This window comes from Diceros bicornis, chromosome X (assembly GCF_020826845.1).
Source record: "Diceros bicornis minor isolate mBicDic1 chromosome X, mDicBic1.mat.cur, whole genome shotgun sequence".
Taxonomy (NCBI): domain Eukaryota; kingdom Metazoa; phylum Chordata; class Mammalia; order Perissodactyla; family Rhinocerotidae; genus Diceros; species Diceros bicornis.
Window position 1 is genome coordinate 119,640,422 of NC_080781.1, and position 26,982 is coordinate 119,667,403.

Here is a 26,982-nt window from a genome sequence, read left to right on the forward strand (position 1 = left end):
GTCCTGCATTCAGTCCTTGAACCTGGCCTTGGGCACTATTAATCACCACTTTTGACCCCATACATTTCAGGGCATCTCAGTATCACTGAGTAGATTTGAAGGACAGTCTCAGGATAGCAAGGTATGTGATTTGCGGGGATATAGTGGTGGCTCTTTCCCTAGGGAGGTGGGAGGGAGCTGTAGCCCCAGTCCCACGATACTGGGCCCCAGAGCATGGCCCAGCCAGAAGAGCCTGCCATCTATGACCTATACCCATGCCACACAGTCTCTTCCTCCCCACTTTCCTCCCTGAAACTGTCACCTCGGAGTCCCTCTTGAAAACAAAGTCAGGGTCTACAGTTACTCAGAGACTTGACTTTTCCTGTTATTTGCTAAGGCACTGGGGGAACAGAGTCCTGTGATCTAGCCAAATGTTTCTTCCATTGTGAGCAAGAGAAGGACTTTCTGAATATAGCCTGGTCTTCAGCTCTTTGACATGCACACACATCCTGCCGAATGTGTCATATGGCTTTACTGCCACTTGATCTGGCCCCAGCTATGGCCCCTCCTCTCCAGCATGGCTGCTCTCTGGTCCTAGGCAGATACAGCTCTGATGGCCCCTCCTTGCCTTGCCCTTTAGCTTACAGTCTAAGTCTCCTGAGATTTGGAGGGTGGAACAGCAGGGCAGTTATAAGCCCTGGGTGCTTGAAAGTAGGAGAGGGTGCTAGGCCCCAGAATTCAGGAGAGAGGGGCCTTGGGTGGGTGCCAGACCCAAAGCAGCTTGGAAGATAAAGTCAACCCTTAGCATCTTTTATGCTGGGACCAGCTCTGGTGTTCACATACCAGCCTCCACAGTGCCTGGGATGTAAGAATGCAGGGGAGAAGGACAAACAACTCACGAGATAGGGAAAATGGGTTCTGGAGCTAGCCCTGAGACCCTTTTTAAGACCTGAGTTGTCCCAGGATTGAGTTATAGTGGAGAAAGATTTATTTGCATTGATGAATGGCAACTAACAAAGGAGGTGATTAAGTGAGAGAAGCTACAGGCTCAGAAATGTCAGTGGTTGGTAAGCAAGAGAACTCCTTCATTGCATTTTCTTCTCCCCTTCTCCTTTTCTTCCCTCCCCTTTTGCTCTTCTCCCTTCCTCTCCTCTGCCTTCCTCTTGCTTCTCCATCCATCCCCACCCGAAGCTACTGATGTGATTTCTCATGATCTACAGTCAAATGTCATTAATCCCAACAGGCTCACGAGGGTCCAGCTAAGCTGTCCCATGAACCAATCCTGTGAGCAGACAGACCAGGAGAAGCTGCAGGCAGAGCCCCCCGACCTCCACCCCGCCCCTTCTAGGGTAATGGCAGCTAAACCAATGAACCAGAGTGGCTGCCCCAAAAATAATCAATAAATCACTTGGGGTCTGAGAGATGTGGAAAATTCCCCAGCAAACAGTGCTCAGGACGTTTTCCATGACCTCCTCTGCCTTGAATGTCCATGGCGCACCAGCCACGCAGGCCTGGACTGACTCTGCTCTCAAGATGCCACTCCCAGATTCTGCCTGGCCCATCTCAGTTTCAGAGGGAACTCATTCATTCCAATGGGATGTGACAGGTGCCATCTTCAGGCGCCTGGCTCTGCTCCCAGCGGCACGGACTGTTGCTGACCACAAATCCCCAAGTGCCGTGCTGGTCTGAAGAGAGCAAGCCCTGGGGTGGGCAGATGACCTTTGAAGAACCCACGAACCCAAGGTGGGGTGACAGTGTAATGTAACCGACCGAGCCCTGGACTAGGAGGCTGGGTGCTTGGCTTCTAGTCCCATTTCAGCCACTAACTTGCTGGGCGATGTTGGGTAAGTCACTTTCCCTCTCTGGATCTCAGTGTTCCCCCTGGGATGTGAAGAGGTTGGACTAGATTATCTCTAACGATACTTCCAGCCCTGATAAGTGAACCTTGAAATTTAAAAAAACAAAACTATTCTTGGAAAAATTCAAGCTCTGATTAAAATTTTTGGGGGGGACTCCTTCTCTAGGGCTTCCATTTTGCTGCTTTTCCTCCAAATTCTTCACCTTAAACTCCCAGTCAGTACATGCAGCCATTTCCCAGCATCCAAACTCCATCCAAGACATCAAAACCACTCATGGGTCCAGCCTGCCCCGCCTGCTGAGCTAGCGCTGTGCTTAGGGCTGGACCATCCTGATGGAGTCCTGAGTTGGAACTCTGTGGGAGGGGATGCACCATTGACCCCAAGATTTTAGCATAGGCAGTTGGGGTGGCTACCTAGGTGAGGATATTTCCCCCAAATTTGTATTTTCAAACTTTTTAACATACCGTAAAATTGAAAGACTAATGCAATAAATATTTGTACAGACCCTCACTAACAATTTGCCACATTTGCATGCTCTCCTTCCTCTCTCTCTCTTTGAAAGTGTATTGCACACATCATGACACTTCACTCTTAAATACTTCAGCACATGTCTTCTAAGAATAAGGACATTTTTAGCTGGGAAGCTTTTTAAGGGCTCTGAAATTCTCAGCTAGGGGAAAGTTTCCAATCTTTAGAGTCCAAACGGAGTCAGGAAGTACATGAGTTTTAACGACCAGTTTTCAGTCTGGATATGGGTAGTGTGAGGAGCGAAGCACAAGAAAAGGAGGCACAAACAGTGGTCCAAGTACAGGTTCCAAACCAAAAAAAAGAAGCAGCAGAATGACCTTGGGCAAGTCACTTCCCTTCCTTGAGCTTCGGTTTCTTCATCCGTAAAACGGGGGTTGTGCTAATCTCTGTCCTGCCAACCTCCCAAAGCTGTACGAGGTTCAGATGTGAAAACAGATAAGAGGGCACACTGGGAACTGTCACATTTAAGCATATAAGGGCAAGTGATTTGCAGAGATGATCTAACAAAGCTCAGGAGCAATACTTCCCTGGCCCCAGGCCTGGAGGTGGCTGCTAACACATGGAAGTGGATGGTCCCCCTGCTCAGCCCCCAGACTCTTTGTTACTGGAAGCCATAGAATTTTCATCTATAATGGAAATCTCAGTGGCTCACATCTTGTGCAGTTTTTCAAAGGCATAGATACACACCCCAGTTCTTTCTTTTTTTCAGATAACTCCATTTTCTCTTATTGATTATGGCACAAAACTAAAAGATAACTTCTCTACTTTTTCTTCTTTCTGACACTTTTTTCTGTTCTCCCCCTTAATTCTTACTATTCTTCCCCACCCTGTTGAGACTTCTAGAGTTGAAAAATTTTCTCATCCTGCCTACCACTAGCTCAAAGAGCAAAACGCTTTACAAAATTAAGTGAGCATTTGGGATTTTTAACTTGATTTTATCTTTTCATTCAACCAGAGGGGTATGTGTGTGGGAGATGCACTTGTCAACTAAAAGCAATTTCTCTGCCTCCTTGGGGACTGAAGTGTAATCGTAGCTCTGTCTTCTTGGTGTCAGGATGAAACTTGCATTTTCCTGAGTGGTGTCATCACACTGACAGACAGCTCTTGGGACCTAGTGAGGAGTACTGGAAAAGAACGGGCAGAGGGGCGAGAGATCTCGAGGCTGGTCTCGGCTCATCTCTACTCCCCCGGGTGACTATGGGCTAGGTAGTTACTTATTGTCTTTTGCCTCAGCTTTTCTAACTTAAAAAATGGGAATAATTCTCTCCCATTTCTACCTCACAAAGATGGTGCCAGGATCTTGTAAGGATTTGGTGATATGAAAATTTTTGGAAGTAACAGAGGTACGGGGAAAAAAAGTGCTGTGGAAGCAGTGTATCCTAGGAATGCTAAGTAGCTGGAAAGTGAACTTCAAGTTTTCCTTGTACAACCCCATATGAGAAACGAGGAAATTGAGGCCCTTCTCAGGTTCACAGAGGTACCCAAAAGGTACCCCATGACTTCACTATATGTTCACCATGAGCCCAGATAAATCTTTTACAAACAGAAAAGCAGGGAAGCAGGGTCTTCAGGTCCTCAGGCTTATAGCCTCCTTTAACGAACACATACGATCCCCATACACACCATGTGGACCTTCTGATAGAACTCCTCAAAAACGGGCATTGGGAGGCAGGGTTGTTAATCTGCCAATTCTCTCCATGGGCCTGGGGATAGAGTCCTTTGTTATCTCACTCCTGAAATTGTGGAGACCTTCATAACAACCTGTTGAGGGAGGTGGGCAGAGGGACAGGGGTCCCCATTGCCTGGAGAAACCTGGGTCTCAGGTTGGGATGCAGACATACTTGCAATAATCCAGCTAGTCAGTCAGCATGCCCAGCCTCATTCCTGATATTTTAACTTTAAATGCCATGCTCTTTCCGTTGTGCTTCAACTACCTCTGGCACGATGCAAGGAACCCAACATGTAGGCGAGTCCAAACGAGATAACCTGATTGAAAGATATTGTATAGACATACACAAGGATTCTTAGAAAATCCAAATGGATGACCTTTATGGAGTATGCTCATTTTGAATAATTCTAGACCCTATCAGGAGTCAAGTTTCGAGGTTTGCTCAATTTCTCATGTTACATATTTACCCATGCAACCAAAGGAAGTAGAGTGGGGTTAAAGGGATCAAGTTCTCCAGATGGCTGCCCCAGTGTTCCTTATAGCTGGAGTGCCACAGGAAGAGACAGCGGTGGAGGGTTTTTGGGGAAAGACTTCTTTCTTCTATATTAGATTTTCTTTAATTTATTAGGTATAAAAGCCGAGCTTGCTGAAAACGCTGTTTTCTGGTCCCCACTCCCAGAAATTCTTGTTCAGGAGGTCTGGAGTGGGAGCAAGGAATCTGCATTGTTATAGCACATCCCAGTGATTCGGATGCATCTTATTCAATGGACCGTACTCTGGGAAACCCTGATCTATGACAAGGTTTATGGGCCTTTGGTTCTTGAAATCTCATTTAATTAGCAAGTGTTTGCCTGGATGCCAAGAACTTTTGAGCTTCAGGAAAAAAGATAGGAAGGTTTGAAACCTTTCTTCTCACAGTTAAACAAGCCACCAGCTTGACTTCATCATTGTGCCTTCTTCTCAGTTAGTATATATTTTCTTCCTGCTGAAGACATCATGGCAAACAATGACCTAAGTAAGGAGCAGATTGCCTGGCTCTTAATTGGAATTGCAATGATAGACCCTTAAGAGGCAGCAAGCTGTCAAGCTCTAGGTCTTGGGCTGTCGGGGTGAAGGCAGATATACCCAATGTGCCCCTTGTGGGCACACACCTTGGGGTAAGGAGTTGTAGGTCCAGGCTAGCAGGCTCCTGGCTGCTCAATAAGGGTTCTAAGGACCTCTGCAGTCTTGGAAAAGAGGTGCCATAACTGGTTAAGTGCCCCTGAACAGTTAGAGAGTCCTGCATGTTACTCACAGACCAACTTTCAGCTTTTTCTGGGTCATCAAAGCCAGCCCCAGTGCCCTGTACCAGTGGCACAACCCCAGCCTAAAGGCTCCACTCCTTCCCCTATCTAGCCTAGTCTTTTATTCAGCAGAGACAAGGTTATAGATTTTCTTTCTATAAGTAGTATTTTCTAACTCCAGAAAATAATGTATGTTTATTAAAGAAAATTTGGATAATACTAAAATATGGAAATAATAAAACAGTTAAAAATTGCCCATAATTGCATTGCTTAAGTACAATCACTATTAAGATTCTGATGTGTTTCCTGTTAGCCTTTTTTTCGCTATGTATAAGCTTATTATTAATTTGCACTGTTTATATAATAGTGTGCATACATTTTGCACTTTGATTATTTTTCATTTAAAATAATCATAAATATATTTTCAGATTATCATATAGGCTTTCAAATTATGCATTTAAAATAATTGTGCAATAGTTCAGTGAGTGAATCAACAATGTATACATAGCTCAATATCTTGTATGCAGATGACATTTGATAAATATTTGTTGAATGAATGGATGGATTGATGGATGAATGCATTCCCCCATTATATGACATTTAGGGTAAAGATTTTCAAAGGAAACTTAACACTAAGCAATTAAGTGGCAGAGGAGGTGGGTCAAAGAAATAGGAGGGGAAGAACTGTTAACTTGACTGCTAAATAAATTTTTTTGAGAATTCTGAACTCTATATTTCCTCTTCTCTTTTTTTCCAAATGGTAGGCTTTGGTTTCTCTGGAGCTTGTTCATGACTATTAACATCCCCATTTCACAGATGAGGAAGCCCAAGCCTCAGAGAGGTTAAATAATCTTCCTAAGATTACATAGCTACTACATAGCAGAATTGGGCTTCCAATCCAGGTCTGTGAGCATTCTTAGCTTTGTTCCTTTACCACATCACACCTCTTGCAGAAAAAGGCAACAGAGAAGAATAGCTGTCATGAGTTTTTACCTCAGGTAGAGCTATTCTGGAAGCAGAGAGACTTTAGTTACTGAGGCCCATTGGATTGGACAGGACAGGCAGCCTTTATGCCAAGAGGGAACCAAAGGAAAAAAAAAAGCTCATTCAGCCGGGAAAAAAATAAACCCATTGAAGCCATTACAAAAGCTGGTGGTGGATAAGCTCATGGGAAGAGGTAAGGCCAAGATTTCAATATCCAGAGTCTGAAACTGGACATTTCTAGATGTCACACTTGTTTGGCTTGGATGACTGGATATTTGTACAGCAGAAATTGGTAAAAGAGCAGGTCTGGTGAATGTTTGTTATCTTTGATTGCTCTTAGAAAACAGAGAAAATTGGAAATGATTTAGAAATTGGTGCAAAGACAGAGAGGTACCATGTTTCTCAGAAAGGAAGGAAAATGAATGGAAGGCCTTTAAACTCTTGACTACAGCTCTACTTTGCTAAGAAGTGCATGACAAAGTACAGGCGATTTTTCCATTTTATGCATCCCTTTTGCCACATTAATGCTAATATCATTGGTTCACAAAGCAAATGTAATAACTGCTCTCCCCAAAGGACCTGTGATTGCAGCTTCCACTCCTCAGGACTGCAATTGAGCTGTTGGAGGAGGATTTTTCCTATTTCTTTCTACCTCCTCACTAGCATTTTGATTGACGGAGCCCCATTTTCTCAGTGGAGGAAAACAAGGCACAGAGTCACGTCTATGCGATTGTCAACGGAGAACTGGGGGTGAAATTAATTGGGGCCCCTGGACTTGAACAGAAAAGGAAATTTTGTTTAGAAGCCCTTCTTGCCCAATATGGTCCATCTCTGGTGGCTGCTTCTACCCCAGGAATTAGGGACAGGGCTGGTTTACTACCACCAGATGCCCCAAACACTGAACCCATTATGGTATGTGCCCCCATATATATTTAAAATTTAAAAATACAAAGCCATAAAAGAAGTGTAATTAAATCCAACACAGTACCACCCCCCACTGAAATATCAAACACCAAATACTTTCTAAAAATAAATGTTGGTGCCCCTCCTATGCCAGTGCCCTGAGCAAAAGCATAGGCGGTGGAATCCATAAGTCAGCAGCGACTGAGGGGCACCCCGTGTTTATATACATGTACTTAACACAGTGTTCTTTTATCCCAGTGGGGGATCAATCCCCTCAAAACGAAGGTTCCCAGGCAGGATAGCATCTCCCTGTTCCCTGAGGGATCCACAGGGCAGGGACAGTAAAATTACTCTCAGCTTTGGGGCTCTTTGGGGGACAAAACTCTTTTCTCCTACTCACATTCTTGGTCTTCTAGAAAGGAGCAGTGACTTAAAATGAGATTTGGAGCTGCCCAGAGCTGAGACCGTGCCTCCCCTTCCGATTCAGGGCTCCTGGGGCAGACACCGCTTCCCGCCTAGATTGGGCCTTCTGAGGGCTGAGATGACGTCTCCGCTAAAACGTGTGGTTTCTTAGGGCTGAGATACAGTCTTGCTTTCAGATCTGAGGCTTTCTGGGACAGGTGCACCATCTCGCCCTCAAATTCCAGCTTCTGGGGTCAGGCCCGCTTTTATGCGGCCTATTAAGGGCTCCTGGGGGCAGGGACCTCCCCTCCCTCTCAGATTCGGGGCTCACCATGGCTGAGATGGCGTCTCCCCTCAGACTCTGGGCTCCCTGGGGTAGGGGCAGGGTCCCGCCCTCAGAGTCAAAGCTTCCCGGGACAGGAGCTATGCTTTGGCCTCGCTCCGCGTGGGGGAAGGGTCTGCGGGACCAGCGGCTTCTCCTCTGGCGGGAGGGGGGGCTCCCCTGAGGCCCTGCCCCCTTCGTGACATGCTCGAGGTGTCCGGTGACCAAGACACTCTTAGCTGGGTGCAGGGTGCGGCTCAGGGCGTGGTCACCGGGGGCTACTTAGGGCGGCCCGTGCGGGGGCCGGCGTGGAAGCTAGCTGCGAGGCTGCCGGGCACTGAGCGCGGGTCATGGCGTGGATTCTGGACTGCCTTTTCGCGTCGGCCTTTGAGCCCCGCCCCCGCCGTGGTGAGTGGGGCCCACCGAGTCCGGGGGCTGGGGTGCTTGGCCGGGGGCGGCCAGCCGCTGCAGCCCCGGCTGGGACCCTGGGGCTTGGCTCGCTGCCCCCTTGCCTCCCTTGCCGCTGGCTTTTAGCTAATTGTTCCTGGCTCAACGGACTGCCCCGTCGAGGCCCCGCATAAATCACCAGCTTTGCCGGGAACAAGGAGCAATCGCGCTAATGACTCGGCGGGACTCGGGGCGAGCGCGGGGGCGGAGTCGCTGGCTTAGCCGGTCTCAGGGACACCCAGAGCACTGGGGCCAGACGCGCAGGAGCGCCGTCCTGCAACCCAAGGGCCCTAAAGGCCCAAGGATAAACGTCCCTGGCAGGGCAGGCAGGGCCCAGGGACCCTGAAGATTGAGGTGGGGAGGTCCTTTTGCCTTGAAGCTTGTCCCCTTTGTCCCAATCTCAACTACAGACTGTCAACATGGGCCCCTTAGAGTCGTCGAATTCAACCCCTTCGTTTAAGAGATGGTGACATTGAAGCCCAGAGATGGGAAAGGCCTGCCCAAGGTCAGACAAGGAGTTGGCAGCAAATCTGGTTCTGCTGAGGCTCGCCAACTGCCCACTGCCCCAAACTGCCCAATGGCAGATGCCTGGGGTCTTCAGTCTGGATCTTTCCTTGGGTACTTGAGATCAATACTTGGTTCCCCTATCCCTGTGGAGCTGAGGACATAGGTGTTCAAAGATCACAGCACGGGTCTAAATATGTAGGTGGCATTTCACCCCTTTCCTGGAACTGCTTCTATAAAGTACATTTTGGACACGGATGATTTTTTCCACCTTAAAGTTTCAGGAGACTGATATTTTCTTTTTGAGATTTCCCAGGACCCCCACCCACACTGTCCTTCACTCCCCCTTGGTAGGCCCCACCCCCTCCAGGCCGCCACCTGCCCCCACTGCCACCTGTTTTTCCATAGTCTCCACCTCCAAAATCTATATTGGTGAAAGTGCGTCATTGGTCACCAGCCATAGACCAAACCTGGGGTTGTCTCCTCTTTCCTCTGCTCTCTCACGGGTGGGGGAGGGGAGGCAGAAAGAGAAGGGGCCTCAGCAACTTAATTCAGCAGAAAGCTGCTTTTAGTTCTTGCCAGCCGCAGCACCCTGCTAAGAGCCATCCCAGGAGTCTCACCTACTGTAAGGGACTGCAGCATGCCTAGTAAGTTCAAGTACAGTCTCTGGCAGGCCACAAGGTCTCTTAAAAGGAAAGTAATCTGCATACACACAGAGTTTAACTTTTGTTCTGTATATTTTTTCAACTTTATGTGATCTTGGTGAATCAAAAAAAATAAGGAAGTTTCATAAGATGCCTTTTAAGGCTTTACCCTACCCTTGAAACACCCTACCCTTGAAAAGGGGTTATTAGGAACCATTCCACTCCTGCCTGGCCTACAAGGCTGTTGTGTGACTCCAATGAGATCAAGGATATAAACGCTTCTTTATAAATTACCCCGTTGAGAGGGGGTCAGCATCACACAAGGAAGCCCATACCCATCTAAAGACAGCCATGTCATTAGAATTAGAAGGCTTTTCCTTAAACTGAGCCCAAATCTATGTCCTTCTGGCCCTGGCGCTGATCTTCATGATCCTTCCAAGGGAACAGTACCAGTCCTCCTCATTCCCCCACCCCTACTTGCCTCTGTTTTTATCCAGGCCAAACCTCCCCAGTTCCTTCATCTGTTTAACATGTGAAATGGCCGCAAGGCTTCTACTTGCTCTTTTTTATACAAGCTCCAAGTTGTCAATGCCCAGTGACCTGGCCAAAAGAGGATTTCCAGCTGTGCCCCTGTAAATATAGTCCTGGAGGCCTGACTTTCCCTCTTTTGGAAGCCCACGTCACACTCGTGGTACACAGATACATAGCCATAAATACTCACATACATACAGTCATTCACCACATAACGACATTTTGGTTAACGACAGAGTGCGTGCATATACGACGGTGGTCCCATAAGATTAGTACCATATAGCCTAGATGTGTAGTAGGCTATACCATTTAGGTTTGTGTAAGTACACTCGATGATGTTTGCACAATGATGAAATCGCCTAACAACACATTTCTCAGAACACATCCCCACCATTAGGCGACACATTCCCACACCGACACATGTCCACATACAAAGTCACGAATGCACATACACACTTCATATGCAGCACATACTTTTCACACACAACACAATATATCCATATCACACATGCACACACCACACACAAATCCCATGTACATGCCACCCAGTTCACAAAAATAGTTTATTTACATTGGGAGTACTTTCAACTGAAGCTACTCTTTTTTTTTTTTTTTTAAGTAAACCCAAGTTCTTTTCAGAGTCTCCACTCTGTATTTAGTTGGTGTTTGAACCCAAGTGCAAAATCTTATATTGGCTACTGTATTTCCAGTCTGGTGAGACCTGTCCCCTGATATATGCCAGTGGCACACCACTGCCTACATCAACTCATAAAACAGCAGCTAATATATGTGAAGTACTTCCCAGATGCTGGGCCCTAGGCTCAGTCCTTTACAAGTATGATCTCACTTAGGTTACACAACATCACTTTGAAATAAGTAAACAGTCTTTGGCTATAGCTTTTTGACCAGGTAAGAAGCTATTCACTGCACTCCCCCTAAAAAATGCTGTGCAACATGAAGGGTAACTTGGTAGGTAACTGTTGATATGCTGTAGGGCTATAATTGCCCTTGGTGCCTCCCTTCAAATGCCTTCCAGAAATCCTCAGGAGTCAGGGGTGGGGGGAAGTAGCTGGCCACTGACTAGGAAGAGTGGGGGAAGTATTCTAAATGTTTTTCCCCCCACCCCACTTTGCCCAGGAGATAGTGGGTATGTTACAGCAATCTTTTGAGGGTGGCAATGGCAGTGGACAACCATATGAAGACATTTGGGAAAGGCATCATTGAGATCTGGGAAGAATGAGGGCCCAGAAAGGTCTTCTTTCCCAGGGAAACGGACAGCACGATTGACCCACTTGAAATTCTCTCCCCAGTTCACTCTTGGCATTGGATTTAGCCTCAGACAATTGGACTTCTGTAAGGCAGCCAAAATTCTAAGGCTGAAGGGACCCTGGGGCCCACTTTACATGCAAATTTGATCTTTTCTTGGAGATGGGACCTCATCGATTTGCTGAGGCCAGGCCTGGTTGAGCTGCAACAGGATTCTTTTCCAGAGCCGGAGCAAGTTTGCCAATGAGACACCCCACTCCCCTGGTCATGGTATCAGACCAGCACGCTCATTCACCAATGGCAGGACTTCCCAAAGTTCCTCTGTAAATCACATGTTTGCACCTCAAAAGACATTTCTCCATAGGAAAAACATGTGACACCCTAGAGCTTGGGTTCCTAGGTTAGCCCCACACTTTACCCACCATGAGGATAAAATGCAGAATCTCTGTGATGAAAACTGGCAGAAAATGATACTCTTGCAAATGGACCTCAGGCTCCAGTAGTAGAGCTGACATTCCTCAAGCTTAAATATCAAATGACAGAAATAATATTGGACATTGATAAACCAGGTCCCTGAGGGTGATTATGGCAATGGTGAAAGCAACATCATTCCTTTTTTCACACTTATCTACTAAGACAACCTAAATGTCCAACAATTGTGGAATGATTAAATAAACTATATGACATACCCACTTGTTAGACTAGTATATAACCAGAAAAAAGGTGTTTATGAAGAATATGTAGCTACATGGAAAACAGTATAACTGTGTCAAATATGCATTTTTGAAAGACTAGAAGAAAATTCAGCAACAATGTAAGAGATTCTATTAAGTTGGTGGGATAATAGTTATTTCTATGTTTCCTAAAATCTATATCAAATTTGTTCTTAAATTACTTGTATAATTTAAAAAGGTTTTAAAAAGGCTAAGTGAAGGCCTATGATATGCAAATAGTCAATACAATGATCTAGAGTCCCACTATACATAGTTTAATCTAAGAGATTTTTTTCCTTCAAATTTTAGTTTAAATGTAATGATTAGATCAGGTCAGCCAAATGTGATCTTCAAAATGATCATGAAATGTCCCCTAACACTGGGCAGGAAGAGGCAGAACTGGTTTTAACTCCAGGTCTGCTTTTATAGTGTTGCTGTGAGCAAGTTACTTCACCTCTCTTAAAATGATATAATAATGCCTACATTTCCAGGTTATAAATAATAATAGTAATAATAGTTATTATTATTATTATTGTAGATATCATTATATTAAATGGCTTCTATGTCTCAGGTATCCAAAGATGTGTTTTATTCCTTCTCTAAATATTTACTATGTACTAGTCATTTTACATAAACAATCTCATTTAACTTTTATAACAACTCTCTGAGGTATTATCTTTATTTTAAGATGACAGCTCAGAGAAGTTCAGTAACTTGCTCACTGCCACACAGTGGCTCAGCAAGGATTACAACCCCTTTTGGTCTGATTTCAAAGCTTGACTGAGATTAAAAGAGATAACATTTGCAAAGCTCCTAGCACTAAGCTGATACACAGCAGACATTTACCAGGTGGTCAATACCATCTTGATATTCCCTGAGTCCAAAATTCTGGTCTTTGATTTACTTGATTACTTATAGATTCCTTTCTATGAAAATGTGCACATTTCAACTGGAAGATGCAATGCAAACACCACCTGTGTCCTCATCGCTGGGGCTCTGAGTCACTAGGAAACAATTTCTGTTTCCTTCTGGTAGTATCATTTGTTCTCACATGTATCAGCAGCAGTAGGTAGATAGCATGTTTGATGAGCCTTGGCAGCTACTGTCGCGTCTCAGATACACCTCTTGAGAAACCACACAGCTTCCTTGGGATGAGCACGTAATACCCAGCAACTGGTAGGTCCCTGCACTCAGGGAAGCTCATGAAATGGCTGGGGCCCATCCTAAACTCCTGCTTCAACTATTCTCTGTATCGTATGGCTGACCCTTAATTGTTACCCCTCCCACTTCCCTCCTCAAAGCAGAGGCTATAGGACCTCCTCAGAAGCAGACAGGGGTAGAAGCTGGAGAAGCTTTTCTAAATTCCTAAATCCTCAGAGGGACTCACTAATAGATTATCTTGCATGGTGGAGTCTCTGGTGAGTGAGGGGCAGCACGCAGGATGAATAAGAGGAGTGAAGGAGAGGGAGGAGTTGAAGGCATCTTCCAGAGACTGGGAACACCTGAAGCCCAGCCTCGCAGAGCTCTTTCTGCCATGAATCTCAATACTTCTCTACTTTGTAGCCTCTTTATCCCTCTCTGGGATTATATCCACCCCCTACCCTCAACTTCTTAACCTTGCCCCACCACTCCCTGCTTAAATGCAGCTCTGGCTTGTAGTGACTTGTTTTTGTCTCTAGAGGGAGGCAACAGCATCAGGGAGGAAAGGGCATAGATTGGGGTCTTCTTTCACTTTACCATTTTTGACAAAGGGTAGATTTTATTTTCCTTTAACTGTGAACAGATAAATAACTAATTGGAGCTGTAGTTTACGTGCTGCAAAGCCTTTCTCAGAGAAACATCATCTCTCCCCTCATCGGCCCATCTATACCCCAACCTTGGTGGCTGCTAGAAAAACGGTGGCCTTGGGAACCCTTCTTAATTTCTAGGGTATAAGTGAGGGGGAAAAAAAACCCAAACGAACAGGAGTCATGGGGCAGTTTAGCCAGGAAATGTTCACACTGTCATTCTCTTATGTACAATGGCACAAATTTAGGAGATAGGGTCCGGACTGGGTCTGCAGTGAGGGTTGGGGAGCTCAGTCCGTAGTTGGGGTGGAGGGAAGTTGAGACACTGAGCAGGTAGTTTGAAACTTTCCTGTACAGAGTATTACCTCTGAAACCTTGGTCTCATTAACACTGCCAGGGGAAACTGCAGAGTGAGAATTGGACTTAGGGTCCAATTCTTCCGGGGCTGCATTAGGCTGATCAAAACATCATCCTAAAAGAAGAGGGGCTATTTCAAGAGCGTCAGACACACCAGTAATGAGGAAAATTGGCAGCTCAGTCAGTCGGTTTCAGTCCCTGAACACGCTGGCTGAGACACTCTGGGCTATATGAGAAGGGGCTGGGGGGTAAAGCAAGAGAGGGAATTAACTAACCTTTTCTTGAACATTTACTATACATGTTAGGCGTTTGGCTGGCGCTTTCAATATTTTACCTCCTTCAGTCATCTGAGCATTTCTAAGGCAGGTGTTAACATCTCCAATTTACAGATGAGAAAACTGAGGTTCAGAGAGATGAAGTAACCTTCCCAAGATCACACAGCAAGTAAGTGATGGAGCTGGGATACAAACTCAAAGCTGTCTCATGCCAAAGTTCCTCTGCCCTCATGAAAAAGATGAAGGTCCTGATCTTTAGAGGGTTTTACTCTCATGGGGAAACCAAGATCTCTCTCAATAAAATTCACATTTTGTTGCCCTGCTCCTATGGGTTCTTGTTTTCAGGGTGAAAACAAGCAAATCTCTATTTACATTTGGCAGTAAGGGGGGTTATTAAAACATTTGACAGCAACAGGGGTTATTAAAGCATTTTTCTACCTTTACAATTCCCCATATAGTCCTCATGTTATGAACTCCAAAGGGAGAGAGACCTATAGTGAGGATTTTAAGCTCCAAGGAAAGTATGTGTGTGTGTGTGTGTGTGTGTGTGTGTGTGTGTGTGTGTCTATCCCATGGTGGTGATGGTGTTGACAGGGGTCCTGGTAGCTCCTCCTACTCCCCCATTTATATGGGTTGGTGGGGAGTGAGGACAGCCTTCCATTACACTAATTTAGAGCCTCTGGTCCAGGACTGCATCTTTGGAGCCACAACCTTGGAGCTTTCGGCTTCTTCAAAGTGGAAGTTTGTCCCCCATTTTGTACAGGTAGGAGCACTGAGCTAGAGTGAACCAGACAGTCTTCGTGAATCCAGATGGGACTTACAACAGGTGATCCAGTGGCATGCGTGTGTGTGTGTGGTGTGTGTGTGTGTGTGTGTGTGCGGTGTGTGTGTGTGCATGTGTGTGTTGGGGTGGGAGGCAGGGAGAGAACCTCTGAAGAGGGAAAGGACTCACATGAGCGATGTGGGGCAGTAGGAGTGGAGCTGGTGTATTCAGATGAGAGGCAGCAGGGGTCAGATTGACTCGACATCAGCAGGAAAGCCAAGTGCCTGAGAGGAGATGCTGGGAGACACCAAAGTTCGCATGAACTTTTTGTACGGACTTACCAAGGGGCTTCAGCTAGTCTGTGCCGTGTGTGACTTAGACTGCCTCTCTAGCTCTTTTTTTTTTCCCCCAAAAGGAGACTTTCTGGCTACGTAGTAGTTTAAGCAATGATTTTTCTGCCCACCCAGGATGAGTTGCTGACCCAGGCCCAGCTGGGGTGGAAGCTTTATGGATGTTCCAGCTGCTTCTCATCCACACACCAGGCTCATTTGTGCCAGTTGAAAGGGCACAATAATAACAGTAGCAATTTAAATCATGCTTCTCACTCTCCCTCCCCCCCCCGAACAGTGGCAAAGTGACTCACCACTGTTGAATTGTCCCTTTGTTCACCCCCTGACCCCTTTGCAGCAGTCTAGGCTGGTTCCTTGGGGGCTGAGCTGGATGCCAGTGCTTCCAGCAGCCGTTTAGCTGTGACTGGGCCCACAACCCCCCCTCGATAAATGTGTTCCCCAAAATGCGATGTATTTTAATTTGGATTTCTCAGATAAGGCTGCTTGGAAGGCATTAGAGCAGCATGAGCCCCATTAGGCAAGTACAGTGCGCCCCCAATCATGAATAATACAAAATGGGGTCCTTTCAGGAATTTTTTCTGAGGGGGCTTTGCTTGTTTTTTTATGTGCAGTTTGATATGGAGATGACTGGTCTGCTTGAAAAATACTGGATACCAATTTCTGGTGGTAATCCTATAAAAATGGTGCTGGGGGAGCTGTGAAACCATTCCCTTATTCCATCCTGACTCCTCACACCCATTCCCCTCAGTACCCAATTCTCCTGACCCTGTGGCGAGAAAATGCTCATTCTCTGCTCTTTCTTTCAGCACCAGACTAAGGAGAGCTCCCCGAACTGGAGCTGGTGAGGTGCTTATGAGCCTAGAGTAATTAAAGATTTTGAGGGGTCAACAAAGCAGGTAATTAGGTGGAGAAAGTATCAGCTGTCTGAGAGACAAAGAAAGTAATTATGCTGAGCACTCTTGGTGCTTGCTGTCAGCAAACTCAAAAGAAAGATCTGTTGGGAAATGTACTGTTTGATAGAGACTTCAATGCCTAGCAGGAATCAGGGGACTCTTGGTGAGGCTGCCTGGTATAGAAGAAAGGTTTAGGGAGCATGGCAGATCTCGGTTCAAATACCAGCTCTGCCTCCTACTGGCTGTGTGACCTTGGGGAAGTTACTTAACTACTCTGAGCTTGATGTATGATGTGTAACATAGCGATGATCATACCTCTATCTAACTTATAGGGTCATTGTGAGGACTCAAGAAGATAATGCACGTAAGAGCACTTAGCACAGTGCATAGTACACCATAAATGCTTAATAAATGGTACCGTTATTATTATGATCACTATTGTTATTCTTACTATATACCAGGCATTCTCTGCAGGAGTTCAGAATTTAAAAGGGGAAACAAATAACTGCAGTTATGTATGGTTGTATCATGAGAAATATGAAGAGCGTAACTATGGTGGCTCCAAGGAGGGAGCCCTCAACTGGGAGGCAGGGGTACAGAAAAGCAGAGAAAGTTTTGTGGGTTAGGTCTTAAAAAAATAAGTAGGAGTTTGTCACGAGGCCCAGGGGGAAAGAGATTCCAGGCAACTGGATCTGCCCACACAAAGCCAAGGAGGTGTGAAACAGCCAGGCCCTGAGCAAATTGTTGGGCTCTGCTGGGCACGAACTGGGAGGTGTCAGGTGAGTGACCAAGAATCTTTCCAGTTTACTCCCACCAGCCCCTGGACCGCGCTCTAGGCGCCCTACCTGGCCAATCACGTGCGGTGCCCTCCTCTTCTTTCCTCTAAGCAGCCAGGTAAGCTCACACCCTGCCCCAGCGGGCCTTGCGCGCACAGCGGTGGGCGGGAGGACTCAGACCCGGCAGATCAGGCCGGCAGGCGACCCAGCCCTGGTCGCCGGCCCCTACCACCTTCATTGTCCCAGTCCCGGTGCATCGCCCCCCACCCCAAAAAAGACACACACACACCAAGCGCGCGGTCACCTGGGTTCTTTAGACAACTCCGTGCTCTCATATACCACACCCATACACTCGGCAACCCCCTTCCAAGACACACACGGTCTCCAGCCCTCCAACTGAGCACATACACTGGCCACATGCATCCCCACCACACACATGAATACATCACACTCAAAGACACGCGCACCGCACCCTCACACACACAAACCGTTGAACACACACACTTTAAGTAGGCTCACATATCAAGACACGTTGTTCATGAAAACACTCACACACCACACACAACAAACACCACCCGTAAAGCCACACTGACACAGCGCATCTCAGGGTAAACACGCACCAAACACACATATACACACAAGCTTCAACGGGCACATACACACACTGCACACATATACACACTCACCGCAGGATGACCACAAACTCTGGTAGAAACATACATCGAACACACCCACATCCAGACCCCACCCACATAGTCACACTATAATGGTGCAGAAACATACAACCTACAAGCGTGCACACACAAACACTGCACAAACACACGCTCCATGTCCCAGCGCAAACCAAATACACTCCACACCAAGCACTCGGACTAAAACATGCACCAAGCGCACATACCCCACACCCAGCCACACACCGAACGCACACACAGATGAACCGCACTCGCGCGCGCGCACACACGCGATCATGCATACATACATTCACACATAGCCCGCCCCCTCCTCCCCTCCGGGCGGAAGAGAAGGGGGCGCGGAGGGGAGGAGGGGAAGGAAGGAGGGGGGATGGGTGTGAGAGGCGTTGCTGGCACAGATGCTCTTTTCCATTTGACCCGGGGTGTTGCCCCTATTGACACGCCAGTTCCCCATTCTTAATCAAAGGGAGTGAGCGAGTTGGGACCAGGCGGGGTCCAGTCGGAACCCAGGAAAACTGGAAGGTCCGGGGAATCCGCCGGCGGGCGGCTGGCGCGAGAGCTCCGCGGGGACCCTGATTCAGCGTACTGTCGACCCCACCGGAGGCTCCTCCTCCCCGCACCCTCCCCCAGACCCTCTCACAAGCCTTGACCTCTGCCCCCCGGCGCGGGGGTGCTTCTTCCTCCACTACCTGAGAGATTGGGCAACTGTTACGGGTGGAGGGCTTTATTGGTTTCAAGAAGTGAGCAGTTTAGATCCGCGGACAAGCTTTTTGCGAAACCTGTTCTAATCTAGCTTGGAGACTTCCCTTAATGGAGAGCTATTTTGAAAAGCAACTAATTTTCTACGTAAAAGGGAATGGCTATTAGAAATCACTGACACCGCGCTGGACACATAGTAGGGTATTATAAATGTTCCTCCCGCTTATGTCACTAAATCTGGCAGAGCAATCTGTAGCCCAGCACCAGCCCGCGACAGCTCTTGGACGGACAGTCGGTGAGCTTTCTCCTCAGCACACAAGCCCTCCTGAGAACAGTGGCCTTTGCTCGGGGAGCCACCAGCGGCAGGGGGCGGTAGAGGCGCCGAAGGTGCTTTGCACTTCTAGCGGCGTAGCTCTTGGGAAAGTTTTAGGGGAAACTCTGAGGTCCCCTCCCACTGTAGCGGGCTACAGGGGTCACTCCAGAATTCTCCGCGGCCAGATGACCATCTGGCTCCTGTCTTCAGCTTGCCTCCTTTCTGTTGAGATGGACAGTAGGTGAAGGACGTGGAGCAAGAGGACGCCCCCTCACCCGCTGCAGCGCATGTGTAAAGCGCCTTCCGGTGCAAAGTGCACAGGCTTCGGAGTCATTCTAGGTTCGAACCCCAGCTCTGCCACTTCGTAGCTGACTACCTTGGCAAGTCACTGGCTTGGTCACGGGGTGGTTGTGAAGGTTAAAGGAGGAAACATATGTAAAGTGCTTATCTCAGTTAAAATCCTAAAGATGTCCATTCCCTTCCATTCCTTCCTCCTCTTTTCCTTCTTCCTCTCCCTCACTCTCATCAAACATAAAGATTTGGGCGTTTGGGGAAGGAGGGATCAGAGGCTGGGAGGGAGACGTGGGCACCAGATGATGCCCCCAAGCCAGGCCGGAAAGGCAGAGGATGCACAGGGGTTCAGTTAACATTCAATTTCGTAATCAATGTGCTGTGTTTAAGAAAAATGCCTGCACCAGTGATTTTAGTGATGCCACTCACTAGCCACAAGAAATTCCAGGTCACAAACCCAATCCTTGGGGCTGAAGTGAGCTCATTCTGCCCATCACCTCCACCCCTCCCAGGGACTTCCTAATTTACTCACCCCTGCATTCTTCTCCCCCTTTCCAAGTTGCTACGTTAATTTTTTTTTTTAATTTGTAGTGAACACTCATTGGGTGCCACGGACATCTCCTCTTACCTTACGTCTCGCCAGTGCCTAGCACAGTGCCAGACACAGCACAGGCAGTATACATGCGGCAAAGTGATGCCCTGGGTGAAATCCCTTGGAAACACTGAGACTTGAGAACACATAAGGAGTTATCATAAGGAATCTAGAGAGAAGGCTCCAATAGCAGCACCCCAAGCACTGTGGGGATGAAGGGCAGTGGCTTTTAGACAGGGGGCTATTCCATTCCTCCTCAAAGCCCTCCAGCTCTAAGCCTGCCTGGAAGGGCATTGTCTCACTGTGGCTGAGACTTCTGCAGTCAATTAAGAAGAAAGTCTTTTTCCTGGAGGGGAGAGACCCTGGCCAGCTAGAGGGTGAGTCACTGTCTCAGAGTTGGGCAGCAGAGGTGGCACTAAAGTGGTAATGAATCAGTCCAAGATGGCATGGGGAGATTACCTGAGTGATGATGAGAAGAGGGATGGAAGAAGAGCCCTTGAGGCTGCGACTAAGTGATCGAGTGCCTATATACACATGCATAGAGTCAGCTCCTGACGCGCCTCCCCTCGTGCACCCCAGCCAAGTCCTGAAGGAGAGCCTTGGCAGCCCACTTAGAGAAGGAAGTGGAGTGGAAAGCACCCTTCTTGGGGGGATGTTTGGGAGACCTGGGTTCCAATCCTGACTCCGCTACTTGCTGTGTTACCTTGGGCAAGCCCTTTTCCTTCCTCTGCCCAACACCAGAAGGAAGTTAAGGGGGCAAGGGGATCTGTGCCAGGCCTTGTGCTAAGCACTTTACTGATGTTATTTCACACTTTCCCACAGTGCTATGAGGTGAGCATTTATTCCCTTATTTTGCAGTTGAGAAAACTGAGGCTGAGTGATAATCAGTCATCTACCTTCTCTCTAATATATCATGTGGTCTTTATGTATTTATGTTACCAAGGCAATCACTGTAACCCAAGCCAACAACCTGCCACTCCTCTGCCTAAATTGGCTCCCTATGCACTCAGGTTCAAATCACGTCTCCCAGTTGCATCTAGTGCAACCTGTGTTGCTTTCCCAGCAAGCAACACAGGATGGCTACCTGGATGGGTTTCTCTTTTCATCTTCTGTGACACCCACCCACCCCCAACTCAAATCTTTCCCTGACATATCAGTCTAAGATCCCACATTAGAAAGCAAACATCACCAGGAGGATGCACCCCAATATTAGTCCTTATCACAAGAATGGGAGAACTGGCTGCAAGATGCTGCAGTGAGGAAGGGGAGCAGAGCTGCCAGGGCTAGAAGGAGGGGCTGCAGAAAAACCCAACAGGAGAAAGAGAGACAGAGGATGCCAGGGACAAATTGGACCAGCCTCAAACTGCTGCTCCTTCTCTTTCTCCCCCTCTCTTGATCTGGTGCTCTAGAATGTATAAAGGGGCAGCACCCAGCCCATTTTCAGCAGGAGGAGAGGGAGAGATCCTTTCCTTCAATGGAAGGGAAAACCATCCTCAACATTCAAATTACATTCCTGTGTTTGGTAAGATTTATTTAATTACTGCTTGGGGCGTAGGGGGGAGTGGTGGAGAGGGAGGAGGAGGGGAAGAGGGCATCTTTGTTGTAGTGACGATGGTGAGGTGGTACTTAAAGTGAAAAGAGCGCCACCAATGCTGCTGCGAGAGCCAGAAGCTCTCTCCCTTCACAAAGGGTTAAGAGAGACTTGCCACTGGGCTTCTGGATCTTATTTCCAATCCAGGTCCCTAAAAGCCACATCTTTGAGCCTTTGGAGTATAAATCCATGTTTTCTGGGGCTGCCCCTGTACCTATGTATGCCTGGAGTCAGCAGCTGCCCTCTGGACCCCCCCAACGCCCCCACTCCCCCCCCAATTCCCTCACCCCCCCCAACCCCCCCTTCCTTTTCTCCTTTGCCAGGCTCTGCTTCCCTCTGCTTGCCTCTTGCCGGACTCACCCATAGTCTCTGACATTCTTGACTCTCCTCTGCTCTTTCTTTTCCATTCCTGTCCCTTTGTGTCAGCAACACTCTCCCTTTGTCCATTTACTTCTTTCAATAGAGGAGAAAATTCAATTGGGAAGGGGTGTAATTGTGTATTTGAAATTTTCCCCACTTGAGAGCTTGCATTTATAACCCATATTGCCCTTGTCGCCTCAGATGAGAATATTTAGTGTTTGTGAATGATATATTTTTGCTTGGTTGAACAGTGATGTGTATATGATTGTTGGGCTGCAGATTAGAAGAAGGCATTTCTGGAAGAGGTGTTAGAAGATAAGATGGTTTGGGCAGATGTAAATGGCCTTCTGACTTCTCCAGGTGCCAAGAGGATAGAAAAAGAAAGATGAAGACTGTAGCAATGTGCGTGCATGTGTGTGTGTGTGTTGGGGGGGGGAGGTTGCTGAGACCATTCTCATCCAGATGCATAGAGGACTTTGTGAAGTCAGCTTCTGTTTGCTCTTGCTGAACTTTGAACAAAATGATCTTTTTGTCTGAGTTTGGAAGAGCAGAGGCCCTGGAAAAGATGAGAAAGAAGCAGCAGGAAGAGTGAGGCGAGGAGGGGAGTGGGTTGTTCCTTGTGCAGTTCTTGTGTGCAAAGGGCCGACAGGGATGTTGCCTGCCCTCCAATGCTATACAAGTCAGGGCAGAAGGGAAGCAATGAGGGGTAACAAAAAGTGTGCTGAGCTGGGATCCAGGAGTCATAGGCCTTCCTCTTGGCTCTGCCACTAATTAGCTCTGTGTCCTTTGGTAAGTTTCTTGGCTATCTGAACCTCCTCTTCTGCCTTTCCTTCACCTGTAATGTGAGATCCTGTGGCATGGCCAGGGGAGGGGAAATTCGGAGCACTCAGAGGAAGGGACCCTTGGGCTGAATCTTGGAAAGATCAGCTTAGAATAAAGGGAGAGAAGATTGTGGGGTACAATGAGAAACAGTGGGAGTAGCCCAGGGAATTTAGCAAACAGGTATGCGTAAGGCACTGAGCTGGCTGCTGCGTGGAAAATTGCTATGAATCAGCCCCTGCCCCATCGCTGAAGGCTTTACAGAGAGTGGGGGAATCTGAGCGGCAGAGCTAAGTGCTCGCAGCGCCTGCAGCTCGTCCCAGGACAGGCAGCGCCGCAGGACTGACCAGCGGGTCACGCAGTCACTTATTGCCTGGCCGGACCAGGAGAATCGCCAAGAGGTAGTGCAGGGGCAGGGATCCAGGGGCCTGAGTGCAGCCCCTTGAGGGGCTAGAGTGGGAGGTGAGGGCACTCCAACTGAAGGTTCCGACGTGAGGGAGGGAGGGAGAGGAAGCCTGTGAGTGTTAAACAAGTTGCCCAGGTTTGCACGTTCAATGGCTCAAACCTAGAGCATGCAAGAATGATTTAATTTTTCGAATTCTCAGCGCGGGCAGGCAGCGGACAGTGGTCTTTGCGCGCCGCGGGGCTTTGTTTAACTTTGCAGGTTCTGCGCTCTCTTGAGCCACATAGGGACGGGACGCGCGTGTCGCAACCCAGCCTGGAGGCCGCGCTCTGCAGCACAGTGGCAGCCAGAGGCCCAGGACAACCCTTTGAGGCGGAGGGCACAAAGTCCGCGGCGGGCCGGTTCCCGTCCCTCTCTTCCTCCCCCACTCCCTCTCCCTCCGCCGACACCCAGCTCTGGGTCAAGGGCCAGCAGCCGGGCTGGGGCTCCAGTAGGGAGGGAGAGGGAGACCCGGTTAGATACACTCCCCCCGCCACCCCGCACTCCAGTGCCCGTAGGCTTGGAGGGGCGGGGGCGCTCTCTCTTTCCAGCTACGGACGGGACGGCAGCAGCGTGGCCCTGTGTCCTGGAGTTGGCTAAGTCTTCTAGAAGAATCAAGGACTCTGCAGACGTGAGGGCTTTGTCTCTACCGTGATCTTACATAAACAGGGTAATAATAAATTACGCTGGGTGTGTTCGGGCTTGGAGATGCTCACCGACTTGCCCAAGACCACTCAGCTGCTTAATAACTAGGCAGGCCTCCTGACTCCTGGTCTAGGGCTTTTTTCACTCCATCATAGCCAAGACAGTGGTCTGATTTTGAAGCGGGATATATAGGTAGGTAGACAGGCAGGCAGGCAGACAGACACTGATACTTTTAAAAATGTGGTTATTTTAATGTAGTTTTAAAATACCATTTCTATCATGAAAGCTACCGAGAAAATATCTCCCACAGCCCCAATTCCCTATGACAGCCACTCAGACAGGATTTTGAAAAAGAAAACTGGCAGAAAATTGGATGCTTGTTGGGGAAGATAAAATCAAAGGAGAGGAGAAGCAGGAGCGGGTGGGGGCACAAAGATGAAAGAGTGGTAGCTCTCAGCACAGATTCTGAAGGTTTCCTTGATGGGCCTCTGTCGTGGTTTGGGGGAGTATCCCCATTGGTCTTTTCTCTCTCATGCGCACTCTGTAGAAGCCCCAGCTGTGGTCTGGAGGGACAAATGCTTGATGGCTGTCCATTTAATCCAAAGTCTCACTTCTCTCTTTCCCTCTGTTGTAGTCAATACATCAGAGAGGTCTATTCTGTGTGTGTGTGTGTGTGTGTGTGTGTGTGTGTAATAATGCATATGTGAGACAGCATGAAGATGCATGTGTGTATGGATGACTGTGAGAGAGGGTATGTGTGTCTGAAAGGGAGTGTGTCTTAAAGAGGGGGGCTTGGGGGGAAGGGGAGTTGAGAAGGGAAAAATAAATCAGAGTTTACTGAGTGCGTACTAAAAACCTACAGCTGAGTAAGGGTCTGCCCAGTGCTGGTGGACCTGAGGAAATAGTCAATTCTTAATGTTCCTTAAAGGAACAAAAGAGAGGAAATGTATTTAAATTAGTGCAGGTAAGGATGATGTTAGACCCATGGGCCTTTCTTGATAGTCCTTCAGACTCCTGACATTTATGTGACTTCCAACAAGGCTGCAAGATTCCAAGGTCAGGAACTGGGGCTTTCCACTCCAGATGGCTCCCCTCTTTCCTCCACCATCCGTAGCATATATGGCTTGCACACTGTGCTGAGGAAGCCAAAGGTAGGGAGTTAATCCCTTTTGTGGGCCAGTTAACTTTTTTCTACATTTCAGAGCCTAGACTAATCCCCCAACCCCCACAGTTAGCTGCCTTGCATCTCAGATCATGAAAGACCCAGTGAAGAAACAGTTCAACTCATCCCCTCTGAAAGTGTGCTTCCTGCTGACAGGTGGTGAGTACCCATTTTCACCTTCAAAGAATGGTGCAAGAGCATTCTTCAATGGGGTCACTATCTGCCTCATTCCAGATAGTAGCATTTCTGCTGAGTCTTCCTCTCAAATTTGACTCTCAGGAATTTTGGGGGGCAATTCCTCTCCTTGGTACAGAGGATTCTTTCCTTTGGAGGATTCTTTCATTCCATCCCATCTTTTATTTAATCTTTACCATAGCCACACCTAATAGATATCATAATTCTTATTTTGTAAGGTGATGGAACTAACGTTCAGAAAAGTGTGATAATTTGCTACAAGTCACTGGGTTGGTGAATGTGTGAACTTATGGGTTGTGAGGCTGGGATTTGAACCTAAGTTCTAGTCCATATCTTAAGACCTTTTTAGGATGCGATGCTGTCAGCTTGGGGGGGGTGCTAGTGTGAGAGATGTGGTGGCAGGAATACACAGGGCTGTTGATGCATTTCTCCTCTATTGATTCCTCTCCTCTACCTTTCATAATAGTCTTTTTCAAAGACTAAATTTATCTGTGTCTCTAGATCTATCTATCATCTATCTATCTGTCTATCTATCCATCTATCCATCATCTACCTTCATTCTCATTTCTCAAGAATAGTGTGTATAAATAAGACCTCAAAAATCCAGCCACCTCCTTAGGAAAGAAAGTAGTCTTGATTCCGACTCTCCCGGTTCCAGGCAGCAGATGTGGTGATGAATACCAAGAAATACCATAGTTTGGTGGGAAGGGCAAGACCTGGCCTGAGGATAGGTAGGGACAGCTGGTTCCCAGATCATATTCCTCCATGGCATTTTTGTGCAACTTCAGGTAAGTCACAACCTCTCCAGAACCCTAGTTTGTTGTTATCTGTAAAATGGGGAAACATAATACCCAACCTGCCTCTTTCGCAGGGGTTGTTGTGAGAATAAAGTGGCATGATTCATTTATCCATGAATCATGAATAGCTGTTTTAATTACAAGACCTTTATAGTCTCTCAAAACCCTTAGAGTTTATAATCCTATGATTCACCCAACAAACACTTATTGAACACCTACTGTGTGCTATGGTCTGGAGATAATGGACATATGGAAAGCTTTTGAGAAAATGAAAAGCACGAGACAAATTAGGCCTTAAAAAAATTTTACCTCCTATTGATGGAACATCTTATTTTTTTACTTTTTCTGCCACGACGTAATAGAAGCAGCAACCGAAAGGAAAAAAAAAGATAAACGGTGACACAGCTTGTGATGCCAGCACTATTATGCACTCTGACACATACTGCAGATAATAGTGAGACTATCTACATCTTGTTGCATTTGATGTCATGTTGCCTTGTTTACACTACCCTTTGGGATGTTTATAGCATAAAGATTGCCTTTCACCATCCTGCACTTGAGTTGTTTCTTTTGTCAATAAAATTTAAAAAGGGCATCCCATGATCTGTAGAATGACAACTGTACTTGTTTTACAAAGAGGTTGTAATTTGTGGTGGCCGTCTGCCTTTGGCTAAGACCTCCCCTGGCTTATGGAATCAGGCTTTGATTATGTGTCCATTCTTTTGATTTCATTATTTAGCTATGCATTATTTTGCAGCTATTAAGAGCAAAGACGGATGGGGCAGTGGAAAGAGACCTAGGACTGAGAAGAACTGGGTTCTTGTCTAGACTCTGCTGTCAAATTGCTGTTTGGCCTTGGGCAAACCCCTGTCCCTCTCTGAATCTCAGTCTTCTGAACTGTAGAATGGAGGCTTTGGACTAGGTGATGGCTAAGTCCCTTCTATCACTGATTCATTCATTCTAAGCAGTTCCTGAAACATTCCTTTTTTGAAGCCAGAGCTTTCGTCAATATATTTTAATAGTACTACCTCCAGTTTATGAGCTTCTGCTATGACACGATGGGCTGACTCCACATACTAAAGAATGCTGTCCCCAAATTTAATTATCTTGGGGCATCATCACTGCACAGGATAAAATGAGCCATTTTGT

At 47.3% G+C, this 26,982-nt stretch overlaps 1 protein-coding gene across 3 annotated transcripts in view; it reads left to right on the forward strand.

Annotated features, from left to right (window-relative positions):
• Positions 1-8,276: 8,276 nt before the first annotated feature.
• Positions 8,277-26,982, forward strand: part of ARHGAP36 (Rho GTPase activating protein 36) — a 31,566-nt gene continuing 12,860 nt past the window's right edge. For 2 of the 3 annotated variants that reach the window (XM_058536721.1, XM_058536724.1), the window contains exon 1: positions 8,277-8,337. In XM_058536721.1, coding sequence (XP_058392704.1) covers positions 8,280-8,337 — 58 coding nt within the window. In that variant the 5' untranslated portion in view covers positions 8,277-8,279. Of the gene's footprint in view, positions 8,338-21,240; positions 21,345-26,982 lie in introns of those variants that run through there. The other variant, XM_058536722.1, reaches the window with a different exon arrangement.